The sequence below is a fragment of the Stigmatopora argus genome, chromosome 2 (genome assembly GCF_051989625.1).
Source record: "Stigmatopora argus isolate UIUO_Sarg chromosome 2, RoL_Sarg_1.0, whole genome shotgun sequence".
Lineage (NCBI taxonomy): Eukaryota > Metazoa > Chordata > Actinopteri > Syngnathiformes > Syngnathidae > Stigmatopora > Stigmatopora argus.
In genome coordinates, this window is record NC_135388.1 from 8,668,191 (window position 1) to 8,684,998 (window position 16,808).

General features: G+C 41.0%; 3 protein-coding genes across 5 annotated transcripts; 1 reads left to right on the forward strand and 2 right to left on the reverse strand.

The window, feature by feature from the left end:
• Window positions 1-116: 116 nt before the first annotated feature.
• On the forward strand, window positions 117-3,533 carry rab4a (RAB4a, member RAS oncogene family). 2 transcript variants are annotated; one of them, XM_077588973.1, is made up of 8 exons: window positions 117-272; window positions 803-883; window positions 1,304-1,418; window positions 1,498-1,560; window positions 1,635-1,789; window positions 1,884-1,979; window positions 2,238-2,364; window positions 2,466-3,533. In XM_077588973.1, exons 1-7 carry the CDS (start codon window positions 257-259, stop codon window positions 2,351-2,353), a joined length of 642 nt encoding a protein of 213 aa, XP_077445099.1. In that variant the 5' UTR covers window positions 117-256; the 3' UTR covers window positions 2,354-2,364; window positions 2,466-3,533. The 2 variants fall into 2 exon arrangements, with proteins under 2 accessions (XP_077445099.1, XP_077445106.1); XM_077588980.1 differs by having other exon boundaries at window positions 2,533-3,533.
• On the reverse strand, window positions 2,149-7,298 carry ccsapb (centriole, cilia and spindle-associated protein b). Of its 2 annotated transcripts, XM_077588968.1 has the most exons (5): window positions 7,164-7,281; window positions 5,713-6,062; window positions 5,519-5,623; window positions 4,653-4,876; window positions 2,149-3,810 (listed from the first exon to the last, which is right to left on the reverse strand). In XM_077588968.1, the coding sequence occupies exons 2-5, from the start codon at window positions 6,032-6,034 to the stop codon at window positions 3,628-3,630; spliced, it is 834 nt and encodes a 277-aa protein (XP_077445094.1). In that variant the 5' UTR covers window positions 6,035-6,062; window positions 7,164-7,281; the 3' UTR covers window positions 2,149-3,627. The 2 variants fall into 2 exon arrangements, with proteins under 2 accessions (XP_077445094.1, XP_077445098.1); XM_077588972.1 differs by having other exon boundaries at window positions 4,653-4,873; window positions 5,713-7,298.
• Window positions 7,299-8,867: 1,569 nt separating this feature from the next.
• On the reverse strand, window positions 8,868-13,191 carry acta1b (actin alpha 1, skeletal muscle b). The gene is made up of 7 exons (XM_077623704.1): window positions 13,085-13,191; window positions 12,028-12,164; window positions 11,136-11,460; window positions 10,534-10,695; window positions 10,211-10,402; window positions 9,934-10,115; window positions 8,868-9,370 (listed from the first exon to the last, which is right to left on the reverse strand). The coding sequence occupies exons 2-7, from the start codon at window positions 12,154-12,156 to the stop codon at window positions 9,227-9,229; spliced, it is 1,134 nt and encodes a 377-aa protein (XP_077479830.1). The 5' UTR covers window positions 12,157-12,164; window positions 13,085-13,191; the 3' UTR covers window positions 8,868-9,226.
• Between the last annotated feature and the right edge of the window lie 3,617 nt (window positions 13,192-16,808).

Sequence of the window (16,808 nt, forward strand, 5' to 3'; positions counted from 1 at the left end):
ATAACATGGAAATGATGAAAAGTGTAGTCCTCTCCCGCGCAAAATTGAAATCACCATCAATGACGTTATCCTACGAAGACAGCTATCTTTTATTTTGAAACATCAAAACACGCACGGGAAGTCGTGGGAGAAACTCAGTTCCAATCCGCGGAAATCATCAACGCGACTATTTTCCTTCACTTAGCTTAGCAGTCCATCTGTCAAGCCTGTCCTCACTAAAATCCTTCTCACTGTTTAAAAAAACGCCACACTGGCGATGTCGGAGTCGTACGGTAAGATCTCCATTTTGACGACTACCTACAGTCGACGACGTCATGTAGTCTCGGAGATGGGAAAGGGGGCAGGTGTGTCGAGGCGAGGGGGCTTTCCCCCCTCCATCGTAAATAATTAGCTGGCAGGCTAAGCTAGCCGTTGGCAAAAGGATGCTAACCTGAGAGATACCTTATGTATTTATGCACAATGACAATAAAGCTTTCTATTCAATTCATTTCAACAACCGAAATTTCAGTTGAAGACGTCATTACAGTTTATTACACAATGCACTGAAGACTTAGTTTGGAGCTGAGGACTGTTGTTTTCATTTCATGGTCACATATTGACTGCCAATGACGGCAATTGCCGTCCGACCCTTTTTAACTGAGAAGGCAGACAGTAAATAAGGATATTTAAGTGCAATTGATGGTGATAAACGTCTGATCCATTTAAACCGGGAGGGGCTGTCAAATGGTTTGGACGTCTATCAGCGTCAATGGGGAGAATGAGTGATGGATGTTTTGATGTTTCATTATTTTTGTGTCCTTAGATTTCTTGTTTAAATTCCTGGTGATTGGGAATGCTGGCACTGGGAAATCATGTTTGCTGCATCAGTTTATAGAGAAGAGATGTAAGTAAAATACACATTTTAAAATGGAAAGCTTTTGCAATCGCAATGTTTTGTATTACATTGGAATGATCAATACACAATTTAAAAAATAGTCAATTATGAAATAGAAATAAAAACAAATGCACGAAAGCTACCTTAAAATAAGCAACACATTTAAAAGCAAAATCATTTCATAATGGAAAAGAGACAAGTGAATAGATAAAGTCATACATTGCGTTTTTAGAGCAAACACAAATCGTACACTGTACTATTTTTAGCAGTTTCTTTGGTGTTTTGTATTGATATTGTGATAGTAATTTAAATGTAATTTAGCAATCATGCAAACAAACTGACAATTAAAGAACTAATTATATCATATGACTTATCTTTTATTTGGTGATAAACATTTTGCAATTTTTTTTATTTTATTTTTTTCTCCAGTTAAGGATGAATCAAATCACACCATTGGAGTAGAGTTTGGCTCCAAAATCATCAATGTGGTCAACAAAATTGTCAAACTGCAAATTTGGGACACAGCCGGGCAAGAAAGGTTCAGGTAGAGCAACTTGTTTCGTGCAATGAAAAGAAAGCACTCTATTAACTTGCATTAATGACAGATTGTGTATGTTTTAAAGGTCAGTAACGAGAAGTTACTACAGAGGAGCAGCAGGAGCCCTTCTGGTCTATGACATCACCAGGTAAGCAAGCACTTCCTTGGAAATACCAAATTCAAATCATTTAAGCACGGGACTCTCTTAACTTCCCAACAAAGTCGTGAAACCTACAACGCTCTCACCACCTGGCTGAGTGATGCACGGATGCTGGCCAGTCAGAACATCGTCATCATCCTGTGCGGGAACAAGAAAGATTTAGACGCCGACCGTGAGGTGACCTTCTTGGAGGCGTCCCGCTTCGCGCAGGAGAATGGTAGATTGATGGGATTTTCACGACGGTCACGTCAATGTAGTGTATTTGGAGGAGGGTGCTACATTTAGGAACGCCTTCTGTGTTTGCGTTTCAGAGCTGATGTTCCTCGAAACCAGTGCTTTGACGGGGGAGAACGTAGAAGAAGCTTTTGTCCAGTGTGCTCGCAAAATTCTCAACAAGATAGAATCGGGTACGGAACTTAGCTGCTCTCTTTTACATCTTCTGGTAGTGAATGGTCAGGTTTCAATACCATTCACGTTGTGCTGGATGATATAGAAAACTGTTTGGTCACAATGTTATTCTCATAATGACATTGTAAAATTGTGTTGATTTGATGGAGAGAGAAAAAATCACGCTGATTGACAGAATTTTTCCCTTTATTTGGATTTTTCATTTTAACACTGAATGGGAAAATTGAAGGTGCTTCTTATTTTTTTATCCTTTTTAGGGGAGTTAGATCCAGAGAGGATGGGATCCGGTATCCAGTACGGCGATGCCGCGCTGCGCCAGCTCCGTTCCCCCCGTCGTGCTCAGCCGCAGGGCGCCCAAGAGTGTGGCTGCTAGGAGGCTCATCTGTAGGTTACTCTATCTCTCTACTTCAACCCTGAGCATAAATAAAGTTTGATTCACGATCCAAACTAAACATCAAATCAACAATTATGTTTGCTTGTTCCAGAGAGGTTATTGAGGACACCAATAGCCAGCCGGGCGGGACCTAAAATTCTTCTGGTGACTCCTCCCAGATCTCCAAGCGGATGGCCACGCTAGCCATGAACCCGAGAAGCCTTCCCAAGCCTTCCTTGGTCACCGCAGCGCGTCCAATTGGCAGGAACCGTGTCTGCGCCTTCCCCTCAAGCTCAAACCGCCGGCATCTTTTGTATCCGTGCCAGGTCACCTGTACTCGTTGCCATGGCTCCCTCTCTGGCTGTTGACGCGCTCTCCGCCTTCCTAATGACGAGAACACCTGCGCCTCCCTTTGCGCAAACATCTTCTACACTGTACAATGGACCTGTATATAAAGCTTGAAGCATGTTTTCTCAAAATATCAGGCGGCTTCCTTCTGAAGACATATTAGCGAGTTAAATACTACTCACGTGTATTTTCATCATCATACCCAGATAAAGTGTAAACATAGTATGGAAGGACAGCCGATTGTATATTTTGTAAATGAACCGTGCTAGATGTAGGTGCACTTGCTAATGTGAGAAAGACACTTGTGACCCTAGTCTCTTATGTTATGTGTGTGTAAATTGAATACAGTACATTTCTCAGTTATCCTCCTGACTACCAGGAAAAAAAATAGTGTCCAATCACATTTATTTTGAAATTCCCCAATCTATGTGAAGTCATTGGAAAACTGCAAAAGAAATTTGGTATCATTGGAACGCTCTAAATTTCATCTATAGCGTTAATGCGATTGAATGCACTGGGTGGGAGATATTCAGGTTTACAAATGTCCTCTACAGAGGACAAATTTGAACTACTGGTAGTCAGGAGGTTAAACTTAACACTAGCATGTTTCATCCAAAGAATTTCAACATTGTTTCCGCTTATCTTTTCAGCTTGACTACATGACTTAAATGGGTCTCAAAAAGCAATCCAATGTTTTGTCAGTGTTGCACCGATACGGCATTGAATGCATGCACCGGAACTACGAACATTTTTAATCCTCTGTCGTCCTTCCCAAGATGGCCGCCAATTACAAATGCCACCGAAGAAGAATAAAAAAAAACTTTTAACCTCAGAGAGTTCTGGTAAGTGTAGCTGCTAATTTTCTAGTCATATTCCCTTAAAGGCGGCCCGGTGGCCAATGAGATCTTTGGAATGTTTTGTGCCCTTCATCGGGAGCGTACGGTGAAACTGCGCATGTACTCGGTAAGCCAAGGGTTAAACGCAGGTTGACGTATCTGCCTGTTTTGGTCCACTTCATCCGACCGGACTCTGCGTCTCTCGCCTCGTTGAGTCTGGGCCAGCCGTTCTGCCTCCCGTCTGGTCTTTGCCCTTAAGGCGGAAGAGTGGATCTAAAAACCAATAAAAGTGGTCAGGTTGGCTATCTGCACCCATTTCACATTTTTTTAGGGCTAGTGACTATTTTTAGTAATAATAGAAATCACATTTTTTCTAAAAAGACCTTACGTTCACATACGTGAACGTCGCAATTTGGGTCCACAAACATTTGACTCAAGCGTGGCTGATGTGACCCAAAATTTTTGAACACCATGTGTCATTTATAATTAAATATTGTATATGTTTTATATAATTTTATGGATAGAATTACAAATGAATATATAAAATGTTCATAAAAACATTAATAACACTAGCCTTATTATGCTTTTTTTTAAATTTACATTCATATAGGACAGGGGTCTCCAATTTAAAATGTCCAATTATGGCCCACGGTAGAATAATTTGCAGTGAGTGATTAAAAAAAAGTATATACAAATAATTTTAAATAACATTGTTATTAAATTAAAAAATACCTAAATCTTTGGTTTCTTTTATAAATCTGTTGTGACCTCACAAAGCTTGACTTTTTGGCTGCCAATGACAGCAAAATATCCCAATCCATTCGAACAGGAAGTGAATAAGTTAAGGTAATACATTTTGAATTGATGTCCAATTTAGCGAAAGCTGTCCCTCAAAGGGTTTATGAGGAAAAACAGAAATTCACGCTGTATGTTTCAGCGTGAATTTTAACTGGGAGGGGCAAATGACCACGCCCCTTCCAGTCCAAATGGATTGGACGTTTCAGGCTGTGAATGGCAGCCAATGAGTGGCCCGTGAAGGATTTAAGATTTGGTCAATATCCCTGAGATTCAGTTTTGTTTATTAAGGATGCCAATGGAAAAGAAAGTGCTGCTACCTGATTGGTGGAAGCAAGAGGTCGGACGTTGTAGGTCTTTCTTCCCGCGGTGTCGGCATCTCTTTCACCAGAAGCGTACATGGCAAAAGGATGTTTATCGTCCTCAATTGGAGGTCGCGCTGGTGCAGATTTGATCCGCGGGGGCCGGGGGCGTAAACACTTGGGCCTTGGTAGCCTTATCTGCTGTGTCTGGGGAGCTGCAGGATCTTTTTCTGGCTCAGCTTCTTAAGAAGACAAGTCATCACAAAAAGTCATATGTCAATCGCTTGTTGCAGTTGGAGTGAGAGTGATTTCAATGCCAGGATGGCATTACTTTGTCTTTTTCAAGGATAAACTCAAGCTTCTTGTGCGAAACATTCAGTAAAAATTTAATACTTTGCTGCTGAGCATCCAAAAAAAGCTGGTAGTGTAGTTTGGTTCGGACACACCTGCTTTGCTTAGATTATACTAGAATTCAATGATGAAATGTGAAAATGCTACCTGCTCTGCTCTTTAAATAGACACGTGCGATGAAAAGCAGTTAATCTGGCAGGTAATTTACTGCTCATGTTTATTCTCTTTTCGTCGTGTGGGTTTTCAAACTGAATCGGTTAATTAATGTGTCCTTTAATTTAATTAGAGTAATTTTTGAAAATTGTCACAGTTGCATTCTTTTTATATTTAACATACATCCACAATAACTGCATCATCTAATGATATTCAATTAGCCACAAAAGGGAAATACAAAAAAAAATGATGCAAGTCAGTTTAGCACTGCAGTGATTTGCAAGTAGAATAAAGGGGGGAAATGATGCTTTGAGAATTGCATGAAAGTGTCACACAGAAAGCAACCTAAATCTTTTTAAAAATATATGTTTTTTAAGTACCTGTTTGTTGTCCCCTATGAACAACACTTTTGTGTTTAGTGACAATCTCCTGTCTTCTCTCCTCCTCTGGTGGAAATGGATCCCTCGCCCTTTGAGGGTGGCAAACTGAGATAAAGGGACACTTTTGTTTATATAAAAAAACAAAAAAACATCAACAATACACTTGATTTTGGAGGTTTTCTCCTGAATATTACCAAAATCGTCCTGTTCTAGGACGGGAAGGCTTGGTACTTGAAACTTGGCAACCTCTTCGCACTCCTCCGGCGGTGGTGCCGTTGCCGGTTCCTCGACTCGCTCAGCACCCTTAAGCCGAATCCTGTTGTTTTCGGGTGAATTTTCTACGGCGGAATCCGAGTCGCTTTCGGACCCACTCCAGAACCAAGGGTTGTGTGATTGCTCCAGGAGTCTGCGTTTAATCCGGTACCTCAGCAACTCGTCGTAGCATTCGCCGTAAGTCTCCCATTTGGGGTCTTTAAATTTCTTCATGTACTCCGAACGGAGCCTTTTCGTTACCATCTTCTTCCCTCTGCCACGAGACCCTCGCCTTTAAGGTATTAAAATAAACTTCCTTGTTGTGTCATTTGCAGTTGTGTTTTTAGGTAGAGTTCTTATTTTTTATCGTTGAATTGAGCTTCGCAGTCATGTATTCAAACACAAACTCTTGTGAAGCTCTCAGCCAATGGCGAAGCAGCCTGAGGCCCAGGCCCAACCCACTTTGGGTTTAGCCAGATTATTTTTTTTAAATATATAACATATTTAAGAGGCTAGATTTATAAAGTGGAAACCGGCAGAGTAAAGCAACGGAAGCCATCTTGTGCCGGGAAGGTTTCAGGCGATAGCGAGCTTCAATTGAGAGATTTTCGCTATCTAAATACACTGAATTTGATATTTTTGGGCAGATTTACAACATTTTTGGTTTGTGGCTATGATTCAGACCGTATGATGAAATAATGTATGCGGGTAATTTACGGCATTTTATATGTTTATTAACAGAACGTTGGAAAAGCACCACTCCATTGACCGTAATGTTATATTTATCAAATGTCCCCGAGGCAAAACGGCCGGTTTACCCATATCCACTTACAGCGTGCATCGGAAATCTAGTTCAGTAACATTTTTGTTTCACGCCATTCGAATCCCCCTCCCCACCCAAAAATATATTTAAAAAAAATAATGAAATAAAATTACAACGTTAATACGTGTGAATATAAACACAAATCAAACATTACATTATGTACGGTAAGAAAGAATCAAATCAATTGACGTGTCGCGAACGAATGACGTGTCCTCTCCTGATTTGCTACAGATTTAAATGGTAGTGAACGACCGTGGTAGTATCCCATAATCCACTGAAATCTGTGTAACTAAAAACAACAACAGTTTTTATGCCTCAGCAAAACACACAAGCACAAGAGTCACGAACGCGGAACTGCATGTAAATATACTCCGTTATGATACCGTGTATAAAAAAACATTGACGAAATTTTCATTATTTGATGCTATTTATAGACACTTGAGGGCAGATAATCACCTGATCGCCTACGTAAATCGCAATATTGCCTGTCGTATCGTTTTGGGGGCGCTCAGGAGAGAATCCGGATGGCTAAAACTCTAAATCGGTGCACGGTTAGTTATATATACTTACACTAGGCTCGGGTTTCACGCAAGCACGGGACAAATGGCGATCATGTCGGCACTGCTTGTTCTTGTAGGACCGCCCAGACGTAGATGTCTCTTTAAAAAGCTAAACACACCCCAGCGACAGGTGGTCGAGGTGTCACTGTCAGGGGGGCTCATGTGGCTGGAGCGGTGATAATGATTTGTAGTGGATCAGGTCTAAATAAAGGAGCATAAGTACGGGGGTTTACAGTGGCTACACTTTGCTTTTGGTGCTCGTGTGGCAAATCCAAAAAGTGAACAATTGACACCTACTGTTATGCCAACAATAGAAAGTGGCATTTGTGGACACATATTTCCTCTAATCTGTGTGAAGTGTAAACGCAGAGGCTGTAAATCTTGATAATGCATGTTGGATCTTGCTTTTAACCCGTAATGGGGCGCTCATTTAACTGGTTTATTGGCATTGAGCTGTCCAATGAATTATTGGCTACCGTTGAGGATCATAAACGTTCATTTCATTTTGACTGGGAAAGGGTGGAAGTGAATGATTGAAACATCCCTATTAACGATTTAAATGAAGTCACCCTTATTGTTGTAATTAGCAGGCAATGAGTTATTTATTATATATTTTTCATTCAAAAGTACATTAATTGAATAAAAAAATACAAATAATTATGAAAAACAATTTTATAATTAATATCTGGTGTTTGCAAACTGTATATATATATATATATATATATATATATATATATATATATATATATATACAGTGCTTATTGAGACTTCCCAATTCCTCTTAACTATCAGTACAGCAGTAACATTTTCCTTTATTATACAGAGGATAAAATATATGCACTATGGGTATCGTTTAGATTTTATCTAATTCCAGTTTTAACTCAGTTCTTTGAGTACTGTTGTATTGTCTTTCTAAATGTAGAGCCACAAACTGTAGCTTGATGTGAAATGAGCAGAGCCAATGCAGCAAAAATCACCGCTTGCATTTCAACTTTTCGCTAACAATTCCAAACAAACACGAAAATGGTCGAACCATGGCTTGTATCTTGAAATAAATGCAATGATATCTCCATTTTTTTCATTGCATCATTTCACACTAGATGTTGACAAGGGCTAGTTGTATTCTGAGAGTCATTTCATAGGTAAACGTATTTGAATTCCATATTAAAAATAACGCAGATGAGTGCATCCACTCAAACCTTTAGCTAAGGTTATGTGCTTTATAAGGCATGCATGTGTGTGAGGGTGCCGCCCGCTGCGCCCCACAGGTTCTCGTTGTGCCTAAAGATGGACCGGGTTCTCTCCCATTCGTCGTGCGGGATTCAAGGTATCGAGTGTCCGTCATCCAGTCAGGGCCCAAAAACAGATCTGCCCCTGCTTCTGCTGTCTGGGTGCATTCCAGACAAGTCAGAATGGGAAGGAAGGACTCGCCTTTCACTGGACTCAACAACCCAGCCGCAGTGGCTGATGGGAAAGGGAATCGGACCCATTCCTCTTCCCATCTATGAGGGATGAGACCCTGCCGCCCTCTTCCTAAACTAATATGTTTTAAACATTATTTTTAAGAATTCCGCAACCCCGTTTGACCCTTTGAGGGATTTTATAGTCAATTTCTATTGCCTCACTGTTTTCCCCTTTTGGCTTCACTGCCATTATAACTACCATTAAGATTTTTGTTTCATTTTTTTAGAGGAATAATAAAGAGGGTCAAAGGTACCAAATAGTGGACTTTAATAAATTATAATATGTATATACACTTACATTCACATGCGTTGGGCAACATGTTGTTGTTATTTTTTTTTATTAAAGTTCTTTTTGGTTGGTTGCATGGTTCAGAGATGTTTTTTGTTTTTCACAGCCTTTCTCCGTACAACACAGGCAACAGACAGCAAAAAAAATATGCACATTTGTTGTAACAATGCATAGTTAAGAAGGTCAACAGCACAGACAGGCAGTCCATTGACAGCAGAGTGTTGCAGTGCCGCAGAGGTTGTTTCTCCTGCTTCTCGTCCTCGGTCCATTTCCGCAAATTTGGAGGTGGGGAGGGTGGAGAAGCCGGGGCGGACGAGGGATTTAGAAGCACTTCCTGTGGACAATGCTGGGACCTGCCTCGTCGTACTCCTGCTTGGAGATCCACATCTGCTGGAAGGTGGACAGGGAAGCCAGGATGGAGCCACCGATCCAGACGGAGTACTTCCTCTCAGGGGGAGCAATGATCTGGATGAAGAAGGAGAATGTGGTCAGAGATGCTCAGTAACAATAACATAAAAATCAGAATGAGAGCCAGATTTAGAAATTCTCTTCTATAGAATGTACAGGAAGTTATTATGAGTAATGTCATTTTTTGGTCATTTTAAATGATAAAGATAATGCCCCCGGAAGTCTGTAAAAGTCACCCAGGACATCGCTTAGTAACCCTTTCATGCGCAAATTATATTTTTTTTTAGACCTTACATCCGTTCATTCGCTGCTCCCTGTCAAAAAGAATTGGACGTCTATCCCCGTCAATGGCAATGAAACATAAGCATTTGCAGCCTGTCTTCCGGTTTAAATGAATTGGACAAAAATGATTAAATACTATGAAAAACATTTTTTACTGACCAAAATGGTGGTCTTAAGGCGTGTTTTAAAACAAAAAATAGTATATTTCTCTACAAAAAGTTAAATGTTAACTTTTGAATAGTGACTGAAAGGGTTAAAATGTTAGATGAACCTTTTAAAATGAATGAAAAGTTGTGAGGGAAAGCTTGAGTTTTCATCCCATAATGTGATTTATTTACCTTGATCTTCATGGTGCTGGGAGCCAGGGCGGTGATCTCCTTCTGCATACGGTCAGCAATACCGGGGTACATGGTGGTACCACCGGACAGCACATTGTTGGCGTACAGGTCCTTACGGATGTCAATGTCGCACTTCATGATGCTGTTGTAGGCGGTCTCATGGATACCGGCAGACTCCATACCTGGCCAGGTGAGGAAGACAAGTGTTAGGGGGAGGGTCCACGACGAGGGCAAGTGAGGAGAGCGCATGTTTTTTGCTGTTTTTCAGAATACCTACCAATGAATGAAGGCTGGAAGAGAGTCTCGGGGCAACGGAACCTCTCGTTACCGATGGTGATGACCTGACCGTCGGGGAGCTCGTAGCTCTTCTCCAGGGAGGAGGAAGAGGCGGCGGTGGCCATCTCGTTCTCGAAGTCCAGAGCCACGTAGCACAGCTTTTCCTTGATGTCGCGCACGATCTCACGCTCGGCTGTCAAGAGGGAAAAGTTGCTTTTAAAAATCGTTTTTTAAGTTTTTTTTCTTCTGGGAGCTGTCATACTGCCCCCTGGTGGGGAGGTATTTTTATTCGATTAGGTTTTTTTTTGCAGGATTGCTGCTCACCGGTGGTGACGAAAGAGTAGCCACGCTCGGTCAGGATCTTCATCAGGTAGTCGGTCAGATCGCGACCAGCCAAGTCCAGACGCATGATGGCGTGGGGGAGAGCGTAACCCTCGTAGACGGGGACGTTGTGGGTCACACCATCACCGGCATCCAGCACAATACCTGTACAGGGCAAAAGATGCAAATAATCGCTCATTGAATGCCATTGACGGCGAGGAAACATGACAATTCACGGCAATTCCTCAAGCTTGACATTAATTGGACGTTTATACTTGTCAATGGCAGGTAATAAGTCTATACAATGAAATAAGAAAAACTATAACCAGACTGTATTTCTGTTTTTATGGAGTTTTGTTCTGGCCAATGACAGGCAATAAGTCTATACAATGAATAAAAAAAACTATAACCAGACTGTAACCAGACTAAAAGGCTTGGAGATCAAATGTTAATGATATGGCCCTAATGAACCAGACTGGGTTTATGGGAGTATGTTTTTTTTCTTTTTCGAATGACCAAAAATGGTCACCTGCCTTATAATTTATTACATTTTTATTTTTTCTATTTTAACTATGGTGTATTATGTATTGCGTGATTAGTCTCACCGGTGGTACGGCCGGAAGCGTAGAGGGACAGCACAGCCTGGATGGCCACATACATGGCGGGGACGTTGAAGGTCTCAAACATGATCTGGGTCATCTTTTCCCTGTTGGCCTTGGGGTTCAGGGGGGCCTCAGTGAGCAGGGTGGGGTGCTCCTCGGGGGCCACTCTCAGCTCATTGTAGAAGGTGTGGTGCCAGATCTTCTCCATGTCATCCCAGTTGGTGATGATACCGTGCTCAATGGGGTACTTGAGGGTCAGGATACCTCTCTTGCTCTGAGCCTCATCGCCGACGTAGGAGTCCTTCTGACCCATACCGACCATGACACCCTGGAAGGGGAAAACAAATGGGTGATCATGGTGCCAAATAATGACCTCACAGTAGACTTTTTTTATTTTATTTTTTTAATCTTAAATAGCACCCTGTTATAAAATAAAGGATGACACGACTTAACACACAATTGGCCCATCATTAGATTTAGGAAAAAAATATCAGATTAAACATAGTTTTTATTGTTCATCCAAATATTTAAAAAAATAACGTTTTGTCAGAAACAAAACGACAAAAATACTTGTAATTTACGTATAACATATACTAATAACATATTTAAAATGAATGATATGCAAATATTTCCCTTACATTCTAGCACAAGTGATTTAATGAGCTTTAATTCATGATTGGCTGAGATAAATCACGTGCTTCACTTTCGATTTGATGATCTTTAATTTTTGATTGGATGGGTTAAGTCACGTGCTTCACTTTGTCAGACGACTATAAGTTAGTTCTTTAATCACAATTGCTTGAGTTTGTATATTACCCTTTGTATGCTATTTCTTAACATGTTTACGTCCATATGGTTACGGTTCGTTACGGCTAACGGTTCGGGTCGTGCTTACCTGGTGACGGGGGCGGCCCACGATGGAGGGGAACACGGCCCTGGGGGCATCGTCTCCTGCGAAGCCAGCCTTCACCAGGCCGGAGCCGTTGTCGCACACAAGGGCGGTAGTCTCATCGTCGTCACACATGATGGCTTCTGTGGATGAGAAAACGGCGAGTATTACACCTGAAATACAATCTGCAAGTGTGTGCATTAACTACTTATAGCCGTGGCATAGTTTTCAGTTTCAATTTGGTAAAATGATGCTGTACACAGTAAACTAATTTTAGTCCATGTGATAGTAGTTTAGCCACAGCTGGCCCTATCAATATCCACGATGCACTGTAGTCAACCTTCATATTCACTACATTTGTGGTAGGTATAACTAATGATGATATTGCAATGTTATGACATTTTAAGGAGTCAAAGTGGATTTTGTTATCTGAAAAATCTGATTGGATATTATAGTTTAGACGAGTTTTGAACTAATATTTGGTTTTAGGCTTTTGACTATGAAAACAACATCATGAAAATGTAGAAATGATACTCCATAGTACTTAATAACACTTGATCACAGACGTCAAATCAATATCTACTTTTTTTGATCAGAACATAAAAGTTTAGACCTTCGCAAAAAAACATTAAAATTTTTATTTTGCGGGGATCTATTTAAAGCAATATGACTTTTTAGTTTAAATACTGCTGTGAATATTCTGTTATAATTATAGATCTTTGTGTACAGGTACTTATGCAGTCAAATACTGGTTGAATTCACTGATTGTTCTTTGAATATATTCAACAATTGAAGTAAATAAATTTTTGGGGGGTGTCATGTCAATTAAATTATTTTGACATCCATCATTCATGAGTGTAATTATTATGAGCTTTGCAATAGTAACTCTCGGCTGGCCCCTTTAGGGGTCATCAATACAGTTTGTAAAATTTAAGAATTAAAGATTACATTTTAAATTTTCTCTATCCTATTTGTTCCACAGTTCTACCCCTAACATCTCCCCAGTGTGTTGCCCTCAACCCCGGATGCGAGGCCCCTAGGAGTCCCAGTGTTAGCGTCTTACCTTAGGAGAGTGTCTGCGGCTCGGAGAGAATGACCCAACCAGTGCTGCTGCTGAACCAGCTACGGTCCTCCCGGCTACCAGGTCGGTTTATATACACAACCTCCACCATTCACAAAGGTACCCTCCCCGGCCCTGGGCCATATTTGGGTTCTGGCAGGGCCTGGGGGCAGGGCAGGGCAGGGGGCAAGAGGTGCTGGGGGGAGGGAGTGGGGGGCAGAGTGATGTGATGCTCATCCATCAGGGGTCATGAGTGGCAGTTCGGCGCTCCCCCAGCGACAAAGAGGAGCGCCTACCATATTTGGAACTGTCGCTTCGACCTCCTGGGGAGACTCGCGGGCACTCCTGAGGGCCGTATAAGGAGCACACGCACCCCTAGGGGTACTGCTGGTGATGACGGGGTGGGGCTTCCACAGGGAGAAGCCAGTTGCTACCAAGCAGGGTTAGATACCTGTTGCTAGTAGGCATCTCGTAGCCTTAAAATGGGAAAATGCTGCCCTCATCCGAACGCATTTAGGCCTCTGCCCAAATGACTGGGCGGTCAGCCCATCGGGTTAAAAACAACCGCCTTTGTGGTCATGTCAAGTCATTCATATTTTTTTTTAAAAAAGCCAGACATGTTTCCATTTGCACTTATTTGCTTCCATTCACTATGCGTATCAATTCATACACATTGGTCAGACTTTGGGCATGAAGTAATTTGCTTTTGTGACTAATTTTTTATCCGTAATCAATTGATCTGCAATAATCATATACAGTATGCCTTCAGTGATGTGTGTAATCTTTCACACGTTCAAATCTGCTTTGATAGCTACAGGCAGCAGCATCAAATCTGTCTGAGATTAATTGAATAAATAAGGAAGGGGATTTAATCACTGGAGAAGTTAGATTAATTATAGCTCTGCTGCACTCCACCTTGTGCATAAAGAAAGGCTGTAAAGGGAATACAGTATGTACATGCAGAGCACATGTGTGTGTGTGTGTGTGTGTGTGTGTTGGCAGGTGTGAGCACTCCACGAGGGGCCACAAGAAGTGAAAGAGGAGTGGCCAAGAAGGTTAAAATAAACTCCTGGGACTTGGGAAGGAAGGAGTGCGACCATAGACAGAAGTGAAATTGGACCAATCAGAATTTGGCTCATAAAGAAGGAAAATATATCTATCTAAAAAAATGATGCATGGCCTGGAGTTTACTCAAAGAATAGACTGATATAGAAAATAGAGGGCAACGATGAGAACTTGGTAACGGAACGGAAATAGTCATCAAATATCAGATATCATCAAATGTATGTTCGGAATTCAGTTAGCAGAATAGTTTGCACAATAGCGTCCTGAGTCTGTTTGTAATAAGAGCACTAACATTTCCACCTTTCACGACCTTCCTATTATATAAACAGCAAATTAATGCGTCAGTGGATTGTCCACACTGAGGTGGAAGACTAACAATGGTGACTTTCTATTGACACAACTTGTGACTTTCAACAGTTATCGGCCATTTTTTGACATTTGTTTCCCTAAATTATCTATTCTTGAGGTTTTAACGTTTAAAATTAAACTTATGACAAACAAAATTGCAAGTTGGTACCCAAGAAAACTATAACTTTTCATATTAAAATCTAACAATACCAGCAACAATGACATTCTTATTACAAAACCTTTTTAGAACATATAGTTAAATGAACCTTTTGCGCTTTTGACTATTTTTTCAAAGCTGCAAATATATTTGAAATCCAAATAGAAGTGGGATTTATTTTTTTAATTTTTTTTTTTAGGTATGAGTGTGAGCATGTGTGGTTGTCCGTCTCCTCGTGCCCTACGATTGGCTGGCCACCAATGAAGGGTGTCCCCCGCCTCTGGCCCAAAGTCAGCTGGGATAGGCTCCAGCACCCCCCGCGACCCTTGTGAGGATAAGTGATTTGGAAAATGAATGAATTAAATATTTTCTCTTCTATGACTATGCACAATACCTCACGGCACTTTTCCCATTAATATTGTCTTACTCATTGGAAGAAATTGAATAGATTTTTATCCAATATATCAATACATAAATACGATTTGCAATTCCAGTCTCTTTAGCCGTAATTGTCAAATAAGGAAGAATAAAAGCAGTGTATATGTATATATAATATTCCAGGTAAAACAGGACCCGTAATGGCAGCACGGTGAAAAAAAAATGCTCGAAGGATTTTTGGAAAGTAGGATGTGTGAAAATACATATGCCTTCTCGGGTGCCCATTGAAAGTAGTGAGCGTACATGAATACGACAGGGGAGGGGGGACAGCGAGGGGCTCAGCTACTTTAACGCACTGATCGTGTGCCATTTTTGATGCGCCGCTTGCCTCCAAAAGGCCCGAAAATGTGAACGGCCAACGCAGTTGTCAGCCAGAGATGGGAGGGAGGAGGTCAGAAGGGGCAAGGGGGAGGAGAGAGACACACACTATGAAAGGGTGGAGGAACGATGCGGAGGTGAAAGAGTGTGTGTGTGTGTCTGTGTGTGTGTGTGTAGGCAGCAGGTGTCAGGGAGAAGAAGTGTTGTGTGTCAGTGGATGTGTGACGGTGCCAGCTGACGGACTTATTGGGTGTTTTGTGAGGTTTGTTAGCTTGTAAATTCACGGGGAGACAGAAAGAGTACAAGAGGAGACAAACAGTTGATGGGGGTGCTGGAACTACGCTCTACTTTGTAAGCATTTTTGCTGTGGTTAGGATGCCATGCAGGAGGAAAAATGTTCATGAAATGGCAGCAGGATTATGCAAGACAACATTTGCAATCGTTCCTATTATTCAGGGAAGGCTTATCGTTAGGTAGCTAATATACGGTTGTGTTTTACAGACCCATTAATAAGCCAAATGTCCCCAAAAATGGATTATCATGAAAACGTTCATTTTTTTATGGAATTGTTTGCATGATTTTCAAAATTCCCTTTATTTTTTTTAAGGGCCTGTATTGTTAAATGTGACATGAATAGTGATTCCCATAGCACACTGCTGTGAGAAATTTCAGTGCTAGGAGAATGCTAGCCATGGTTGTTGTTAGATTTCACATTGCTAATAATTAGTGCTGTATTTCTATACAATTTCCTCTGTTAGCAATGTATATGACATATGTGTTTTTCAATGTATTTTCTAAATCCAGACTACGAATCCCATGCTTTACTTCATTCATTCCTGTACCAACACAAATATTTATTATTTTGAATGGAGTTACTAAAATAAATGATTTTCAAATTTGGCATAGTGCATAGCCCTGCAAGGGCTAAACTATTTTTTGTTGAATTCCATGACTCTTCAAATCAAACATTTCTATCATATAGTACATATATAAAAATATGTTGTGTGAGTTGGAAGATACGACAATCAATATGATACACATGACACATTCTGACCACGAGTTAAGAGAAAACAGAAGTTCTTTATATCAGGCTCAAATTGGAGCAAGACCACCACCAGGTGACGAGCTGATGGATTACACACATGCACACACGCACACACTCACGCACACGCGCACGCACACACTCACAGTAACGCTCCATGAGTGGTCCTTGAAATTAAACAGTCATCAGATTTGCAGATACAAATTTCACTTTATTCGTTTTCACAAAACTAGAATAATTTAGCAAAACATGATCAAATGCAGCAATGATTATTTAGAAACTCATGACATGGACATAGGACACCATAGAAATGATACATTTATCAGAATACATTTTGAAGCACCACCAAATCGAGTCGA